The sequence below is a fragment of the Mobula birostris genome, chromosome 7 (genome assembly GCF_030028105.1).
Source record: "Mobula birostris isolate sMobBir1 chromosome 7, sMobBir1.hap1, whole genome shotgun sequence".
Classification (NCBI taxonomy): Eukaryota; Metazoa; Chordata; class Chondrichthyes; order Myliobatiformes; family Myliobatidae; genus Mobula; species Mobula birostris.
Window position 1 is genome coordinate 35,602,141 of NC_092376.1, and position 18,093 is coordinate 35,620,233.

General features: G+C 37.5%; 1 protein-coding gene across 2 annotated transcripts in view; it reads left to right on the plus strand.

Annotated features, from left to right (window-relative positions):
- Positions 1-17,462, plus strand: part of dclk1a (doublecortin-like kinase 1a) — an 82,207-nt gene extending 64,745 nt beyond the window's left edge. For both annotated transcript variants that reach the window (XM_072264276.1, XM_072264277.1), the window contains exon 13: positions 16,398-17,462. In XM_072264276.1, the coding sequence (XP_072120377.1) occupies positions 16,398-16,562 (165 nt within the window). In that variant the 3' untranslated portion in view covers positions 16,563-17,462. The remainder of the gene's footprint in view (positions 1-16,397) is intronic.
- The last annotated feature ends 631 nt before the right edge of the window (positions 17,463-18,093 follow it).

Consider the following 18,093-nt stretch of genomic DNA (forward strand, 5'->3'; position numbering starts at 1 on the left):
ATCAACAAAACTCAGCATGCCAGTGGTCATATTCACAGAAGGATATTGTATTTTATTTCCACATTCATTACAGTGAACAAGTTGCTTTTTGCTTGTTCTTCCAAGAGCAAAGTTCACCTTTATTCCACAGAATAAAATTTCACGCTCTCAAAACTTTCTTTTGGACTTGACACAAACTTCAGTCTTCAGGTATGTGACAGTAGTCTGCAGAAGGAAGGAAGGAAGCTTGGCCTACTCATGCCTTAAGTAGCTGCTGCGGTCTTGACCTCTTGGTACTTGCACTTGCAGATGAAAACGTATTCATCATTATCTACTGTTAGGGCTGTAGACTTGTACTCCTTATCACTTCTTCAAAACATTCCCACTTCTAGGCTAACACCATTTTGTCTTACAAACTTGCATTTCATTTTGGCATATACCAAAGGGGAATCAATTTTAACTCTTCTTTCAAAGGCACAAATGAATACGGTCTGAGTCTTTAACAATACAGATCAGAACTAAAAGGAAGAATTAATTTGCATTTATCTAGTGGCTATTTGCATCCCTAGGATGTCCCAAAATCCTTTGAAATACAGTCACTTAGTTTGAACAATTTAGTTAATACTCTTTACTCTAGTTAACTGTTTTGGACAGTTCACTTTTAAAAAAACATTGTCTATGCAAGTTCTCCCACTCATTGCAAAAGCCATTGTTAGTCAACATATCATACTTACTGCCATTAGGATAACTATCACTAATAAAAGGAACATTCAAAGCAATAAACACACACAAAATGCTGGAGGAACTCAGAATAAATTATTTTGGTCTGATGAAATACAAGGATCAACATGAAACAGTTTTATCACTAGTGTCCATTTAACACTATCATACTGGCACTTTATTGGAATAACTTTTCACCATCAATCTAAACACCTTTAAAAATCAGTTTGTCCTATTGCATTATCTCAGTAGTTCATGTTTGAACTGAAAGCATTTCCTTTACTGGTTGCCACATTCATAGCAGATAAGCATCAATTAATTTTATCTCTTCTTCAGAAAAAAAAGAATGTTCTCAGCTAAAATTTCCTTCCTACTTGCAATGATTTTCTAACTCATTGTAAATTCTGACTTTCTTTGGGTTTAATTCCATTGAAAATTATTTTGCAGAAATTTTATTCCTCTAGTTAGTTTACTTTTAACTAGTTCTTCTCTTTGTGGATTTATTTGTAAAGTGCATTATGATTTAAAAATAGTTAAAAATTGTGCCACATCATTAAGTTCTAATTTTTACTAATTCTACAGAACTCACAGCAACCACCTTGCACACTACCACCATGTTCAGCCAAAAGTGTGAAATAGATAATCTATCTCAAATTTTTTCCCCAGAGATCTTGGACATCACAGAATCCAACATTTAGTCAATTCAGTTCACTCTGTATTACTAAGAAACACCGATTAGTATTGGGTGTTTTTAAAAAAAGCTATCAGATGAGACAATGTCCCAGCTGTAATACTGAAGACTTCAGCCTGAAACTAGCCACTCCTGTAGCTCTAAAAATAGAAATTTCTGGAAATACACAGCCGATCAGGCAGCATCTAGTGAGAGGAAAACAGAAAAAAAAAATCACTTCAGTCACTTCATTAGTACTACTTTAGTAGCTGTAATTTTTTTTATTTTTCTAGTCCTCTGACCTTGGCGTTCTCGTGCAGTTGCAACACTAATATCAACTAACAGTGTAAGAAATAGTCTGTTCACAAAAAGAATCAAAAATCCACTGCTTGGTCAACAGTAAAGTGATGGAAGATGACACAGAAGCAATGCTGATGCCAATTTTCCACCTATAATGTATTCACTGATGGTCAGTTTGGGTATTACCAGAACCCTGAGCTCCACAAGTCTATGAAGCCTTGGTATAAACATGGACCCAAGAGCTCAGTTCCTGAATTAAAGCTGTATTTAATAAAGTCTGGCAACAAAAGGTTCTGGTGAAGTGATTTTGAGTGCCAAGGGGAAAGAAAAAGAAAACATCCTCAACTCAAACCTTGCACCAAGAAAGATGTTCGTGATTGTTGGGGGCATCATTTCAGGAATTCTTCAGGACAGCATCCTAAGGTTCAACAAATTTCAGCTGCTTCATCAATAACCCCTCTTGTGTCTCTGAGAAATGAGGACATTCATTGATGATTAGAAAGGGTTCTATTCTATTCATCATTCCTTACCAGTTCAAGTGAGCAGTCCATATCCGCATTCACCAAAACCCAGACAACCAATCAAATGTGAGCTGGTAAGTAGCAACCAGGCCATATATAGTGCCAGGCAATGGTTATTTCCAACAAGAGACAGATGAACCAATCCTGAAATTCAGTAGCATTACCATCACCAAGTGTCCCCACCATCAAAACCCCTGGGATCACCTTTCACCAGAAAGTTAAACTGGACAACCTCCACTGAGTTCTGCTGGCATTTCATGTGTGCTGTTAAATATTCTGCATAGGATAAATTAAACATACTCAGTTTTTTGGTGATTTCAAAATCACCACAATGAAAGAGCTTACATAAGGAGAAAATATTTAAAGGCAGTCTTTGTGACCTCAAGATATCCCAAAGATTGTTACACCGATTTAAGAACTTTTTGAAGTGCAGTTATCAAAGTTGCAGCAGCTGATTTACACACAGTAAAGTTCCAGAAATAGCACTGAATGACACAGCTGAAGATATTTTTAAGCAGTATTAGCTGATGAAATGGAAATTGATCCAGGGGTCAACCCTGCTGTTCAAGGAGTTCTGTGCAAAACTTTAAATTCATCTGGAATGATAGATCTTGGCGCATGTACTCATCTCAAAGAAATCACAGTCATCTTCAATCACAACAATCTAAGAAAATTCAATCTGCGCCTTGTAAGGCATGAAAGTGCCTGACACAGACCTCTCATGGTCCGAGTTGACGTTCCCTCCCTCCCCTCAGATATTGTTTATAGAGTAGTACACTCACAAAGGATGCAAGAGAGAGAAGAAAACAAGCAGTATGGATCAGAACAACTTTGTAATACTGTCATCTTAATGAGACAACTATAGGCGGCACCACAATAATTACAGGTGCATTCTTTTACAGTAGGATCTACAGATACCCTGAGGTTGTAGGTCAATGCAATAAATCTCAAAAACATGATGAAACATAGTTAGTTATGATGAAATAGTTTTCTGTCAAGTCTTTTTAACATGTATATTTCAGAGGCATTTTAAAACTGAGTAAGAAAAATTTGGGATTAATAATATTTATTAATAACATACAAAAGTACTTAAATAATTAACAAATTAAACTAAAGGTTTTTTTTAAAAAAGCCCTAACGCTCTCCCCTTTAATAAGATGTGAAATAAAATGCTGGAAGTAAACAGTATGTTCAGACAGCACTGCAGAATAAGAAAGAGTTTGCGTTTCAGGCTGTTGATCCTCCTTCAAAACAGATAGGATGAGGCAGGGCTGGCTCGACTGATCCCGATGTTTTTGGAGTGGTCTGGCCAATGGTTGAATGAGGGTAATGAGAGGGAGAGAAAGCCGCAAAATCCAAGCTATACATATTATTAAAAGGATAAACCAAAAGGGGAAAGCTGGAAATCCCCAACAGATTGGACTGTTCGTGTAGAGGCAAACATTGAATTAATTATGTTCCAGATGGATAACCTTACAGTAGAACTGGACATTTCTGATATACACAGAAAAGAATGAGTTATTTGAAATAGTTGAATTCAGTACTAAAGGCTGCAACATGTCCAAACAGAAGTTGAAGTGCTGTTTTTCATGTTGGACTTTGTACAGGAAACAAGAAGTAGAAACATAGAATGAGGTGGAGACTTAAAGCAGCATGTAGCTGGGAGCTCAGTATCACCCCTCCAGGCCCAGTGGTAAGGTCTTAACCCAGTTAGCATCTCCTCAGTCACCTTGACCTCAAGCTACCAGAGGTAGTTCATTTACTTGTGTGCAGTTCTGGTCACCTACCTACAGGAAAGCTGTAGGATTGAAAGAGTGCAGAGACAATTTACAAGGATGTTGCCAGGAATTGAATTATAAGGAAAGGTGGAATAGGTTAGGGCTTTAATATATTCTCCAGAACGTAGGAGAATTGATAGAGGTATACAGAATTATTGCTGGCCGGTGGTGTGGCATCAGCGCCGGATTTCGAGGTGACTGATCCTGAATTCGAATCCGGTCAGCACCTTGCACACTTTCCATCCATGCTGGATTAAGTGTCGAGCTAGCAACTCAACCTTGTAAAAACAGTCAAATGCTATGGAAACAGCAAAAATGTCACCCAATATGCCACAAGGCATGAAAAGGAAAAACAATATAAAATTATGGATGGTGTAGGTAGGGTAAATGCGAGTAGTCTTTTTCCACTGAGGTTGGGTGAGACTAGAACTAAAGGTCGTGGGTTAAGGGTGAAAGGTGAATATTTAAAGAGAATGTGAGGGGGTACTTCTTCACTCAGAGGGTGGTAAGAGTGTGGAACGAGCTGCCTGTGGAAGTGGTGGATGCAGGTTCAATTTCAACACGAGACATTTGTATAGGTACATGGATGGGAGGGGTATGGAGGCTACAGTCGGGTGCAGGTTAATGAGGCTAGGCTGGTTAGTAGATCAGCACGGACTAGACGAGCTGAGGGTCTCTTACAGTGCTGTGGTGTTCTATGACTCTGTTGCTCCTCCTACCCCGTCTGCAACTTAAAACCAGCCTGTTTTCTCCCGTAGTTCTGACGTAGGATCTTTGGCCTGAAAACCTGGTATTGTTTTTCATTCCAAAGATGCTGGCTGACCTGCTGAGTGTTTCCAGCGTTTTTGATTTTAGTTTCAGCTTTTCAATATCTGCTTTTTTATACATTTTCAATTACCTCCATCCACACCTACCAACATGCAGACCTACATAGAACATTACTGCACAGCCATGGGCCCTTCAGCCTATGATGTCTGGTCATTGTGAGGCCCATATGCCTCCGTACCCTGCTGTTCATGTGTCTGGCTGAACGCCTCTTAAATCTGGTTCACTAATACAAACAATTAAGCTGACTAAGGTTGAGTGACAGAGGATCCAGCTGGCGTTTTCCTAGAATAATGATGGTCTGCCACTGGAATCAATGGGGAATGCAACTGAAGAGCTGGGTAACAGGTCCTGCATCCCAATATTTCAGTAAACCCCAGACTCGAAGCATGTGCATGTAAGTCCAGACTTAATTTAGTTTGAATGTCCAAACACAGATGAATGCTTAGAGTATTGCTGGTTGCGGCCGGTCCTACAACTTCAGTTCTCATTTTGTAGTGAAGTTCCTCACAATACACCAGTATATAACTTCCATTACACTCTGAAAGATGTGAAGAATCACTCATATTCAGGTTCTATTTCCTGCTGTCCAAAAGCCATCACTTTCCAAGGTAAAGATGATTTGTCTTGGAAAATTAATTTGGAGAGGTTTTGTTCTTGTAGCATAATACCACATACACCACTCACTACTTGGTGGAATTTAGTGGTGCAATGTACACCTGTAGGTGGAATCTCATGTGGATAGGGTGGTGAAGAAAGCTTTTGGTATGCTGGCCTTTATAAATCAGGGCATTGAGTATAGGAGTTGGGATGTAATGTTGAAATTGTTCAAGGCATTGGTGAGGCCAAATTTGGAGTATTGTGTACAGTTTTGGTCACCGAATTATAGGAATTATGTCAACAAAATAGAGTACAGAGAAGATTTACTAGAATGTTACCTGGGTTTCATCACCTAAGCTACAGAGAAAGGTTGAACAAGTTGTGTCTTTATTCTTTGGAATGTGGAAGGCTGAGGGGGGACTTGATAGAGGTATTTAAAATTATGAGGGGGATAGATAGAGTTGACGTGGATAGGCTTTTTCCATTGAGAGTGGGGGAGATTCAAACAAGAAGACATGAGTTGAGAGTTAAAGGGCAAAAGTTTAGGGGTAACATGAGGGGGAACTTCTTTACTCAGAGAATGGTAGCTGTGTGGAACGAGCTTCCAGCAGAAGTGGTTGAGGCAGGTTCGATGCTGTCGTTTAAAGTTAAATTGGATAGATATATGGACAGGAAAGGAATGGAGGGTTATGGGCTGAGTGCAGGTCAGTGGGACTAGGTGAGAGTAAGAGTTCGGCACAGACTATAAGGGCCGAGATGGCCTGTTTCTGTGCTGTAATTGTTATATGGTTATATTTCAGTGGGCTTCTCAGTGATGTAACAGGAAAAAAGATTGAATAATATTTATTCATCCAAATAATCAAGATGCTGTCCTATCAAGAGGCTAGATAGTTGGGGCCTGCTTTGCAGTTCAGAAGAATGAGCTGTGATTTTATGGAGACATAAAAGATCCTGAGTGTGCCTGACAAGATAAATGTTCAGATGTTCTCACTAAAAAAACAAGGAGCATTGCTACAAGACAAGGAGTTGGTAATTCAAAAAGATGTGTAGAAATTTCTTTTTGTAGACAATGGTGAATCTCTGGAATTCTGTACCCTGAGGGTGTGCAGATTAGATCATTAAAAGTATTTAAGGTGAAGGAGGATATGTTTTGAAAAATCAGGGTAATGAGAGTATTGGGGAACTAGTATAAATGACAAATTTAGGCCAGTGTTGATCAGCTGTGATCATATTGAATGATGGAACAGATTTGAGGTGCTGAGTCATCCAGTCCTCCCCTAATTTCCTTGTGTTTTTGTATATGCATTTGTTTTAAGGGTACAGAGTGAAAATAGCAATTAATTAGGTGACAGGTTACTGTCCCATTCCAGATCTTTGACTGGCATAGTGTTGACTCTTTGTGAATGAACCCCAGTGAGCTGGCTTTATGAATGTAAATGATTATTATGTCATTTTACATCTAAAGTTCATTTATTTGCTCGTCTTTGGTAAATGCCTCAGCTTCTGGCTTGTTAACAACTGTTCAAATAAAACATATTTTACAATTTTTTAACCTTAACATCAACAGCTAATATCAATAACTGCCTTTGAGTTTTGCAGACTAAAATGCTTCAATTCTTCACTCTTAAACAGTATTAGTAGCAAATGAAGCTTTTACCTTAAGCAAGAGGGAATCTTTCAATCTCCTTTCATAATTCACTGTTCTGCGACAAATTTCTTTTCAGTTTTCTTTCAGCATTCTGTGTCACTTTCACAAATTCCTTGCATCATATATTTGCTTTGGTATCCATTTCATTTCGGCTTGAAAATGAAATTTTGATACCACAATTGTTCATCAACATCTCTGCGCTGGGAACAAGGAGCAAGTATTAATCTCATGTCTGTTCATTTTTTCCTCGTGTTTCTGCTGTTTTGTTTTTAAGATACAACTAAAGCACTGCCCATCAATCTAAACCCCATAAAAAAAGGGATGAATAAAAGTGATCAGTTTGTAATGTTTGAAATATAACTTAATTGAGGCAAATGACAGATTTATCGTTTCAAGACAGGAAATTAAACCAAAATAATGCAGTTACTTTGAAAACTATTACGAAGCAGCAGTTCTTATGTGAAAGGGTTATCATACGAGGAACGTTTGATGGCTCTGGGTCTGTACTCGCTGGAATTCAGAAGGATGAAGCGGGATCTCATTGAAACCTTTCAAATGTCGAAAGGCCTAGACAGAGTAGATGTCGGCATGATGTTTCCCATGATGGGGGAGTCTAGGACAAGAGGGCACAGCCTCAGGATAGATGGGTATCCTTTCAAAACAGAGATGCAGGGAAATTTCTTTAGCCAAAGGGTGGTGAATTTGTAGAATTTGTTGCCACATGCAGCTGTGGAGGTCAGGTCGTTGGGTGTATTTAAGCCAGAGATTGATAGGTTCTTGATTGGATATGGCATCAAAGGTTACGGGGAGAAGGCCGGGAACTGGGGTTGAGGAGGAGATTTTAAAAAAAGGATCAGCCATGATTGAATGGCGGAGCAGACTGGATGGGCCAGATGGCCTAATTCTGCTCCTATGTCTTATGGTCTTCTTGAAAGCCAGAAGTGCAATGCAGAAGCATCACTCCTTGAATATTAAGCATTAGCTTCCCCAGTGGCTTGTTTAAATACAATATTCGTGCATCATGGTAGGTCTGACCAATGAGGGAGGATGCACAGATTACTGAGATAGTCATATGCTTCTCTCCAGTGGAGTGACAGTTCAGGTTATATCACAATGAGAGTTCAGAGAAATATAGGCAGTGAACAAGAATACGATGTAGTGAAAAGATTGGTTGTTCACATTCATGGGAAGAGTAGAACAACAAGATATTTTTAGAGTTTGCACAAATCTTGGAATCTGTTTGAATTTTAAATGACTGTATCAGAGTAGATGAACAGGAACCAATAATGGATATTTAGGTTTCCAAGAGCTACCTGAGGGGTATAACGTACAAGGTGATCAAGTAACAGCTGGAAAGTGAGATTAACCTAAATTCTTTTTGTCTTGTGTAACAGAATAGATCCTTTTTTTTGTAGCCTAGCTTTCTATGCTTTTGTTAAAGAGTTTAGAAGATTGGGATATATTGAAACAAGTTTATTAAACTTGACAGGAAAGATGATCAATAGTTTCCTGGTTGGAGAATTCAGAACTAATAATTACACAGCATAATGGGTCAGCCATTTTGTTGAAAAATGACAATAACTGTTGTGACTACTTGGAACCACTACACTCTGTCTGGTGACTCTGTCACCCATAATGCTGTTGGGTAAGGAGTTCTGGGGTCTAGGCCAAGCACAAGACAGAATGGTATGTGATTTAGAGGGGAACATTCAGGTTGTGTTGTTCCCATATACATTTTGCATTTATCTTTCTGGACAGCAGAAGTTGTGACTTCGAGAGTGCTGTTGGAATAGGCAGATAAGTCATTGCAGGGTTTTTTTAAGATAGGAGGGACTGTGGTCACAGTGTGCAGAGGCCTGTTTTTGTCCCGGATGGAATTGATCTGACATTGTTGGGAGCTTCACCTAATCAAGTAGGCGGAGAGTGTTCAATCACACTTCTGATTTGAACTTTTCAGTTAGTGGATGGTCTTTGGAATGTTAGCAGCTTGCTACAGTATACTCTTCTCTGACCTGCTCTTGTATTCACATTATTGATCCGGTTGTGTTTCTGCTCAATGGTGACCCTCAAAAAGTTAACAGAGAGGGACTTGGCCATGTATTTTGAATATCAAGGTAGTTTAATGCTCCATTGCTGGAGAAGGCTTTTGTCTATTAATTCTGACACTTTTTTTCCTACTTAATAGCCTATCCCTAAATTCTAGATGAAGGTTTGAACTCCACTTTCTGACAAGTTGCAAATGCAATTGAACATTGTACAATCATTGACTAAGGTAGCTGAGGTTAAAACAGGACCTTGAGGAACTCTACAGTAATGTAGTGAGATTGGGATAATTGACCTTCGTCAACTACAAATATTTTCCTTTGTGCACGACGTGACTCCAGCCATTGAAGAATTATTTCACATATTTTATTTCTGTATAAGAGGAGGTTATGCGGCCCATTGTGGTCAGGTCAGCCATTCCTACCATCCCATTCCCCCAATTTATTCCCTGTAGTCTCTTTCATATGTCCATCAGCTCCCCAATCCAACTCCGGCTTTTCTTTCCATTCATCTGCACTGGGGCCAATTAACCTATTAACTAGCAAGTCTTTGGGATCCCACATGTGGACAAAAGTTGCTTTGACGTTCCAGGCTAATGCAGTTGTCCATTGCATTTGAAAATAAGCCACGTGTTATGCTAGAAGAGCCCTTCTAAAATTAAATTATCTTCAATGTTGCCAATCTAGTTATTTCCAGGAAAAGAAATATCGTCTGTACAGGCACACTCCTGGTCTTGACTAGGTCATGCAAATAGGCTCGTAGGAAGAAATTACACATTGAAGCGTGGCCCATCCAGCTCTACATTTCCTATTGATCACACTTTCACAATCACCACCCTCCTCCCCACCCTTCACATTTTTCAGTCTCTTCTTGAGTGCAGATATAGGCGACGGTGTGGTGTAAACTCTGCCATACTGTCTGTCAGAAGAGGAATTGTTTCATACTGGCATGTCCCGTGTCTGTCATTAACTTAATACTAACTGGCTCCAATTGGGTTATTCAGTGCACATGCAGGCTACTCACATGATCATTTGAACCATTTTCCACTTGAAAGTGCTTGAGATTTACTATTCAGGCTGCTCAGTCCTAATCTCATAGAAAGATTTACCCAAAGAGGACTCATACATTTTTTATAGTACTATGTTATCGTCTACTTGGACACTGGTGTAGTATAAAAGGCAAATGAGAGCAGCAAACAACATTAAAAATGGAATTTCTCTAATAATAGGTTGCTTCAATAGCTCAAACATTGATTTGTCAAGTCTTTTTTAAAAATTTGGCAAACATTCTAGGGCTCTGAAGTAACAAATAACAACTGTGCTAGGGCTCCATCGTATTATTGGCCTTGAGGTGTGGGCTCAGCAGACCCTCACCCTACCCAGAATACATTGCAGCATGTGGTGCTTTGCTCCTCTGGTGGAGAGTTATTTACAGTTACCATTTCCGGTGCAGTACCTCAGGCAGCATACACAGAAATGATTTTTGGCACAGTTCTCAATGCTACATTTATATTCTAGAAAGATTGATTTTTCTTGCACATCAAGTTTGGTTCCTGCTCCAGAACATTTCTTCATAATAGTACTCACTGTTTAAGCCAAATACATTGACTAAAGACTGTCCTTTAATAATTAGAATCATAGTTACAAATTCATAGAGCCCCATGTTCTGCCTCTGCTTAGCATTTTATTTGTGGACTGAGCTGGACTCATATTTGGTGCTAATTGGTTTCATATAGCTACCTAAAAACTATTGTGTCAATGACTTTTCATAAGGTTTGATCACCTAATAAAAAGTTGCCCTACCAATAGCTTTTAGCAAATTCTGGAACATTTTCAAACTGCTATCTTCAATAGTGCAAATTTTGGAACCCACTGTTTATATGAAAAACTAGTGGGTGATTATCACAACAATTCTAATGTTTATCTGTGTTTCATTCAATTGTCCATATCCAAACAAGAACATGAACATAACTGTATTCAGTCTCCATATTATTAATTTCAAAGTATAAAAATACATACAGAGCAGTAGTTCAGAAAAACATGCCTATTCTTCATGCAAGAATCACTGCTGTAGTTCACACAGAAAGCAATGGTTTAGTTGATTGAATGTATGAGTTCATTGAGAAAATAGACAAGAGTCCCCGGAGTCTTCCTAACATTATTCAAGATAAAAGGAAAAGGTAATTCTAGAGTCGCAGAAATACATTCCATTAAGAAACAATTGCATTTGTCTGTCTCCAGCTCAGTCTATAGTTCGTCCCTCATCATATTTCCCCATTTTTCTCTCTTACGTTTTTTTGTTGGTTCCTTCCACATATTAAGGCTGAATTACAACATATGCATTGACAAAATCAATGATTTACATGGAAATATATCAGAGACATGGTTGGAGGAGACAGCCCCTCAGTCAGATTATTTTATGAAGATTATGTAACAACAAAGCTTTGAGTTCGTTTCACCCCCAGGATGGATATAAAGTTACAGATGTCGATAATTCACTTCAGAAGTACCAGAACTTTTTACATACTTCTCTGTTAAATTTCAAAAATAAAGAATATCAGTCAATTCCCCATGGTCACTATAAGGTTACAGTATTGAGATTGAGTGAATAAGAGCAGACAATTTATCCTGGATGCGATTGCAGCCCATTCTGATGGAATATGAGTCTCTTATATCACTTAGATGAAAGATTCACATGAAATGAGTACCAACTATTGCATCCCAATTTCCAGTTCATGCAGGTCTTAATTGCCCTCAATTTAGGACTAAATTGGCAATCTTACTTAGAGATATCATGTGATAGCTGGAATGGGAAAGGAAGAATGTCACTAATAGAGTAAGAAGCAATTTGCAGAGTCTGAAAATCACTCTCGCTTTGGCAACCATTGTCATTGTTGAGCATTCTCAAGTTGTGTTTACCATTTTCTCAGAGTGAAGTGAAACAGATAATATTCAACAATGGTACTGGTTCCCCAGAACAGAAAGTATTCCATTTCCCAAAACTCAACTCCAGAAAAACTTCAAAGGGATTGTTAAAAAGATAACAACCCTGAGTACAAGAGTTGAGAATGATGGGAAATGCCATAACCATTTACCTTTTACACTGTGCATGTCCAGTGCATTTCTTTGTTGCTGTTAGAATGGTATATTAACATGAAAACCAATACTCTGTGGCTATATAAGCTTGAGCTATGATTGAAAAAGGATGTTACAGATGGAATTTGCATTGTAAAATTCTTACATACCTCCAGTTATTCGTTATCTGAACAAGAAATTTTCCCAAAATTCATACGCTATTCACTAACCTGATTTCAAAAGCAAAATAGAGAGACTGTACACAATTTGGTGTTACTAAGACATTTGGTTGCAGTGACTTTGCTAGTATTTTGGAATACTGTAAGTGTAAAGAGCTTGCCTTTTTAAAAAAAGCCAAAGAGAGAGTGTTGAACAATTTAAAGGTACCGGTCCCAGCGGGAATCATTCAGAAGCATTAGTGGATCAGCAATAACATAATTAATGATCTCAGTTACTGAACTCGCTCTTTGAATGTACTAAGCTGCTAAGCAGAAAGCTTTTCTCAAGCGAGACACATCGTAACATTCAACTCTGTTATTTACATTGTTTTAAAAGTTCTAAGTGTTAGTATTTCTAATCAATTAAAAGTAAAATATGCATATCACCAAGAAACGTATGAAAATGGAGGTATTGTGACATCTGCTTGTATGGTGTTTGGGAAAGTTTGAATACCAATTCAAAATTTTAAATTGATTTCCAGGTTACTAATCTTGTTCACTAATCTTGTTCATTCTGGATACAGGCTAAAAGGCAACTACCTTTTACTTATCCTTTTTTTCGCTTATGTTGTGCTCATGAGACATCTCTTTTTCCATAAATATCAAGTTGTTTAGAACTCTGGGTAGTAGATTCTGAAACTTTGGATTTTATTTACGATCAATTAGAAATAGAATCAGAATCAGGTTTATTATCACTGATATATTTTGTGAAGTTTGTTGTTTTGTGGCAGCAGTACAGAGCAAGACATAAAAGTGACAGTAATTTACAATAAATATATAATAATAGTGCACAGGAGGAATAGTGAAATAATGTCCGTGGACCATTCAGAAATCTGATGGCGGAGGGGAAGAAGCTGTTCCTAAAATGTTGTGTGTGGGTCTTTTGCATTTCATCCCTGGTGATAGTAACGAGAAGAAGAGATGTCCCAGATGGTGATGTCTTTCCTGGATGTTACTTTTCTAGATGTCAGTCTGTTATTAACAATAGTGTAAGCAAGTCGCATTAAAAGGATTATATTTTAAAATATTAGTCTTTGCAAAGTCTTCCGACTTTTCAGACTTCGTTATTTCTGTTACTTGTGCATATCTTTAGAGCTCCTTTAAAAAGTGATAAACCAGCTTGGTGTAGGTTAACGGGACAGATTAATCAGCATAGCTGCTGGGGATTTGCTGGGTTGTTGCTCCAGCACATGACTTCACAAAGTGTCTAACAGCAAAGCTCAGTCTGGAAATCCCAGTAAACAACTGTCAGAAAGATTTGAACTCCGGCCTTGCACAAGTATTCAAAGCTTCCTGACAGTCTTGGAAGAAAGTTGTCAGAACTGCTGACATTTTTCAGAAAAAGATAATTGTTCCATTATTGTAAAAATCTTTCTCATGTAACTTTGAATTAAGTAATTCCTACACTTGGAATATGTGAAGTCTCTTCATCTCTTAGTTCAGTGTGGTTTACAACATAACCAGTCTGCTGGCAAGAAAATTGCAAAATCTATACATGTATCAGTCAGTCAGGTAGATATGGTATAACAGCAACATAACTACCTTAAAAGCAAGTAACTCCCCAGTTTTCTTTTGTTAGTTTCATTCTGAACTTTGTACAATAGTAAATAAGGCAGATGTCAGCATAATTTTCAGCAAACCTTCCTCTGTTTGTCTCAGGATTGTTTAAATGTCACACTTATTTTCAACAAGATATCGAATTATATTTTAAGTTGTAATCATTAATGTTACATCATAATGTGATGCAATATTAACTAAAGTGCTCATATGAACAGAATAAAGTACCTCAGTGTATTGTGATTTACAGCAATATTCCGAATGCAAAAATAACTTAAATTATTCCCATCAAGCAATGAAGTGAATGTGCATTGTTAATAGAACTGGTTACATTTTTAAATTTTTATTTTTTTGTTTTCATTTTCAAAACTTTAAATACAAACTGCAATCCAACAACATTATAGTATGCAACATCTGCAAGCCAATAGGCACGATTAGTTTTACAAAGAAAGCTAGAATTATGTTGAACTTTAAAAACCAAAATGTAGGAAAAGAATTTAAAGCATTATTCCTTTATTATAAAAGGACAGCTAAACCAGTCAGGCTGCAGTATAAGTTCTAAGTGTCACTGACTTGCATTCAGGGAAAAGTATAAGAAATAATTGTTACTTTGATTTTTTTAAAGTTCCTGATAATGTTTTTGTACTTTTAATATTTCATTGGCTCACCTCCCTCTCAAGATAATTGCTGCCAGATAATCAAAAATACATTCTAAAATAATTTTATATATTGGGATGTTATGGGGAGGTTGTATAAGACATTGGTGAGGCCAAATTTAGATTATTGTGTACAGTTCTGGTCACCTAACTATGGGAAGGATATCAGTAAGATTGAAAGAGTGCAGAGAACATTTACTAGGATGTTGCCGGGTCTTCAGGAGTTGAGTTACAGGGAAAGAGTGAACAGGTTAGGACTTTATTCCTTGGAGCATAGAATAATAAGGGGAGATTTGATAGAGGTTTACAAAATTATGAGGGGTATAGACAGAGTAAATGTGAATAGGCTCTTTCCACTTAGATTAGGAGAGATAAATACAAGAGGACATGGCTTTAGGGTGAAAGGGGAAAGGTTTAAGGGGAACATTAGGGGGAACTTCTTCACTCAGAGAGTGGTGGGAGTGCAGAACGAGCTGCCATCTGACGTGGTAAATGCAGGCTCTTAAGTTTTAAGAATAAATTAGATAGGTACATGGATGGGAGAGGTCTGGAGGGTTATGGACTGGCTGCAGGTCAATGGGACTAGTGGAATAAAGTTTCGGCACAGACTAGAAGGGCCGTTCTATGGTTCTATTGCTCTTTTGCCTATTGGAAAGATTTTCTTATTCTTTTTCCAAATTCTTGTTAGTGAAATCGGATGAAATCAAAACAGTTGGCTGACCCCAAATGAATAAGTGTATCAATAATGGGAAAATGGATATAGTTTTAGTAGTCAATGATGCTGCTTACTTTAATGTATAAATTTCAAGTGTTCATCCTTGGATTTCTGTTTAATGTGAATACTAAATATTCAGTAACAGTGCCACAAATTTTTGATAAACAATTTTACAGGGTTCTATTTATATTAGATGGGAGAAGAGTAAACTTACTATTGTTTTAGAATGGCATTCCATTATCTATCTTTACTGTGGTAAGATAAAATCAGTGGGCTTGCCTACATTACACAAAGGGTCTACTATTTTATATAGTCAAGGTAATTGGTTTATGGTGATTAAATACATTAAATTAAACTTTTACTGGATGGATTTCACAGCTTTTAGAATCACAGTATGGTATGCAACATCTGCAAGCCAATAGGCACGATTACAATTTTACAAAAAAGCTAGAATTATGTTGAACTTTAAAAACAAATAATAACCAATCCAAATTGGTTCTGGACTGAAATGTACACTCCAACCTTAGAAATAATTCATTGCTTGTAGAAGTTGTGTGTGTGTGTGTATACGTGGGGCAGGAGTGTCCTAGGCAGCCAGAAGGTAGTGAGAGTGTTAATCCCTTTCTAGGGGACATATTAACAGTTTTACGGCAGCTCTGACCTCACTCTAACAGAGGCCCTAGTATTCCTGCATTTTAGGCATACTGTACATCCACAGTGAATGCATTAACTAAGACTTCACATTATTTTCAATTCCTGTAAATAACAACATTAATGAGGTTGGACTAGATTTACTTGCACAATTCAGAATAGAATAGGTTTTTGTATATTGGAAAATTAACATCAAAGATTCCATTTACAAGCATCAACTTATAGAAAATAATATTTTATGAAACGTGACAATTGCCAGTGCTAGAATGCTTCAAAGACACCGTTTGAAATGCAATTATCTATTCCAAGATATCCATTTGTAAAATGTATAATATATATAAAGTCTTATTCCCTTTGATCATGATTACAATTTAGGTAATGTTCCTACATGTGTCTCAAACCTGATTTTTTTTTCTCATTTACTATTTTATGACCCTGACAGACCACCGCTCTTGATAAGGAGAGGCAGGTTTTCCGAAGAAGATGCAACCAGGATGTGAGGAGAAGCTATGTGGTACAAACTAATGCACCAGAACACAACTCTGAATCTGAAGATTACTCACCAAGCTCGTCCGAGACTGTTCGTTCACCAAATTCTCCCTTTTAATAAACCCTGTTCCCATTACCAAGCTCTAATTGCTTAGTGCAATTTTATAAATCATTTCTGAAGAAATAATGAATGTTTAGTTAATTAGCTAGGACGATGTTGCACTGATATATGAACAGTATTGATTCTAGCATGGTTTAATGGAAAAGCACAAGGCATGTGAAGGTGTAGGTGAGTCCAGCTGCTTTGCAATTCAGCCATTGTCTGTATTCTTAACTATTTAGGTGCTGTATTTTCCTCGCACCATGAAAAACATTGATGTTTTCAGTTTCTGAACTTTTTTTTTGAAAAGAAACAAGTTATGGTGCAAAAATTATACTGTTGTTCAAAGGATTCTGAATCTCTGTGAAAGAGAAGTACTTCTCAGTATACGAATCCTGAATTCTTCAATATAATCAGTATCCAATGCATTTTCTAAAGCAACTTTTATCTAGGTTTCCAGAATAAGTTGCAACACTTAAAATAATTGTAACATCCATGGTAAGTAACCTGATTACTCTAAAATGTAGTACGATAAAACTTGATTGGACAGTACTTTACAGAGCATAGAATGGTGAGATAGGTGACTAGGATTGTATCACTGAACAGCAGTATTGTACGATATGACAAACTAAAGTAAAGCTCCACAGTTTGATATTTAGTTCTTAGGAAAGTAATGAAATTTATGTTAGAATACTTGTATCAACTGTGTAAAACATTCCTAAAAGTGAAAAACTTTCACATGGATAAACTTTTACAATTGTAAAACCTCTGAGACATCAGGCAAGAAACATCCAAGGCCAAAATCTTCCCCACAGACTATTTTGTAGAACATTGTAAAAGTTAACTCCTGTGAAATGTCATTGCTTTACAGTAGTCATCATCTGACTATGTGTGGTGCATAAATACTACAATAAATAAACAAGCCAAATCTGTGAATAAATGATTTATTGAAAACCAGAAGAATACATAATGGAAGTTGAGTTGTTTCTTATCATTCTGAAAGTGGACACTCCAGAATTTTTTGTGGCTTTGTCTGGTTACTAAATATCCTGCACAAATTTATTTATTTGAACACTTAAGCAAGTGTCAGAGAATGTCAGATCAAGAAACCTTAAACTAAATTGCTTCTGATACCCATGTTTCTGAGCTGTTGGTGCAGAGCTTCCTCAGTTCAGCGCTTGATTTTGAAGCCAGATCTTGACCAAAGTAAGTCTCTGGACCCAGCTGCCTGTAACTGGGATCCAGCTGTCACGGGATTATCAAAACCATTGGCAGAGGTACTGGAGCTGGTACCTCACAGTCGCAGCAACCTGGGTTCAATTCTGACTTCGATATTGTCTGCATACAGTTTGCTTGTTGCTCTTGAGAGTGTGTGGATTTTTTTTTCTATGTGCTCCAGTCTCCTTGCGTTGGCCAGGTAAGTTGCCCCCAGTGCAGGTGGGTCACAGAGAAAATTAGTGAGAGAATTGGCTTTTGTCATCTCACAAAGCAATCCCAATGAACTGAATGACTTCTGACTAGAGTCCAAGAGTAATATGGCCTAACTGAT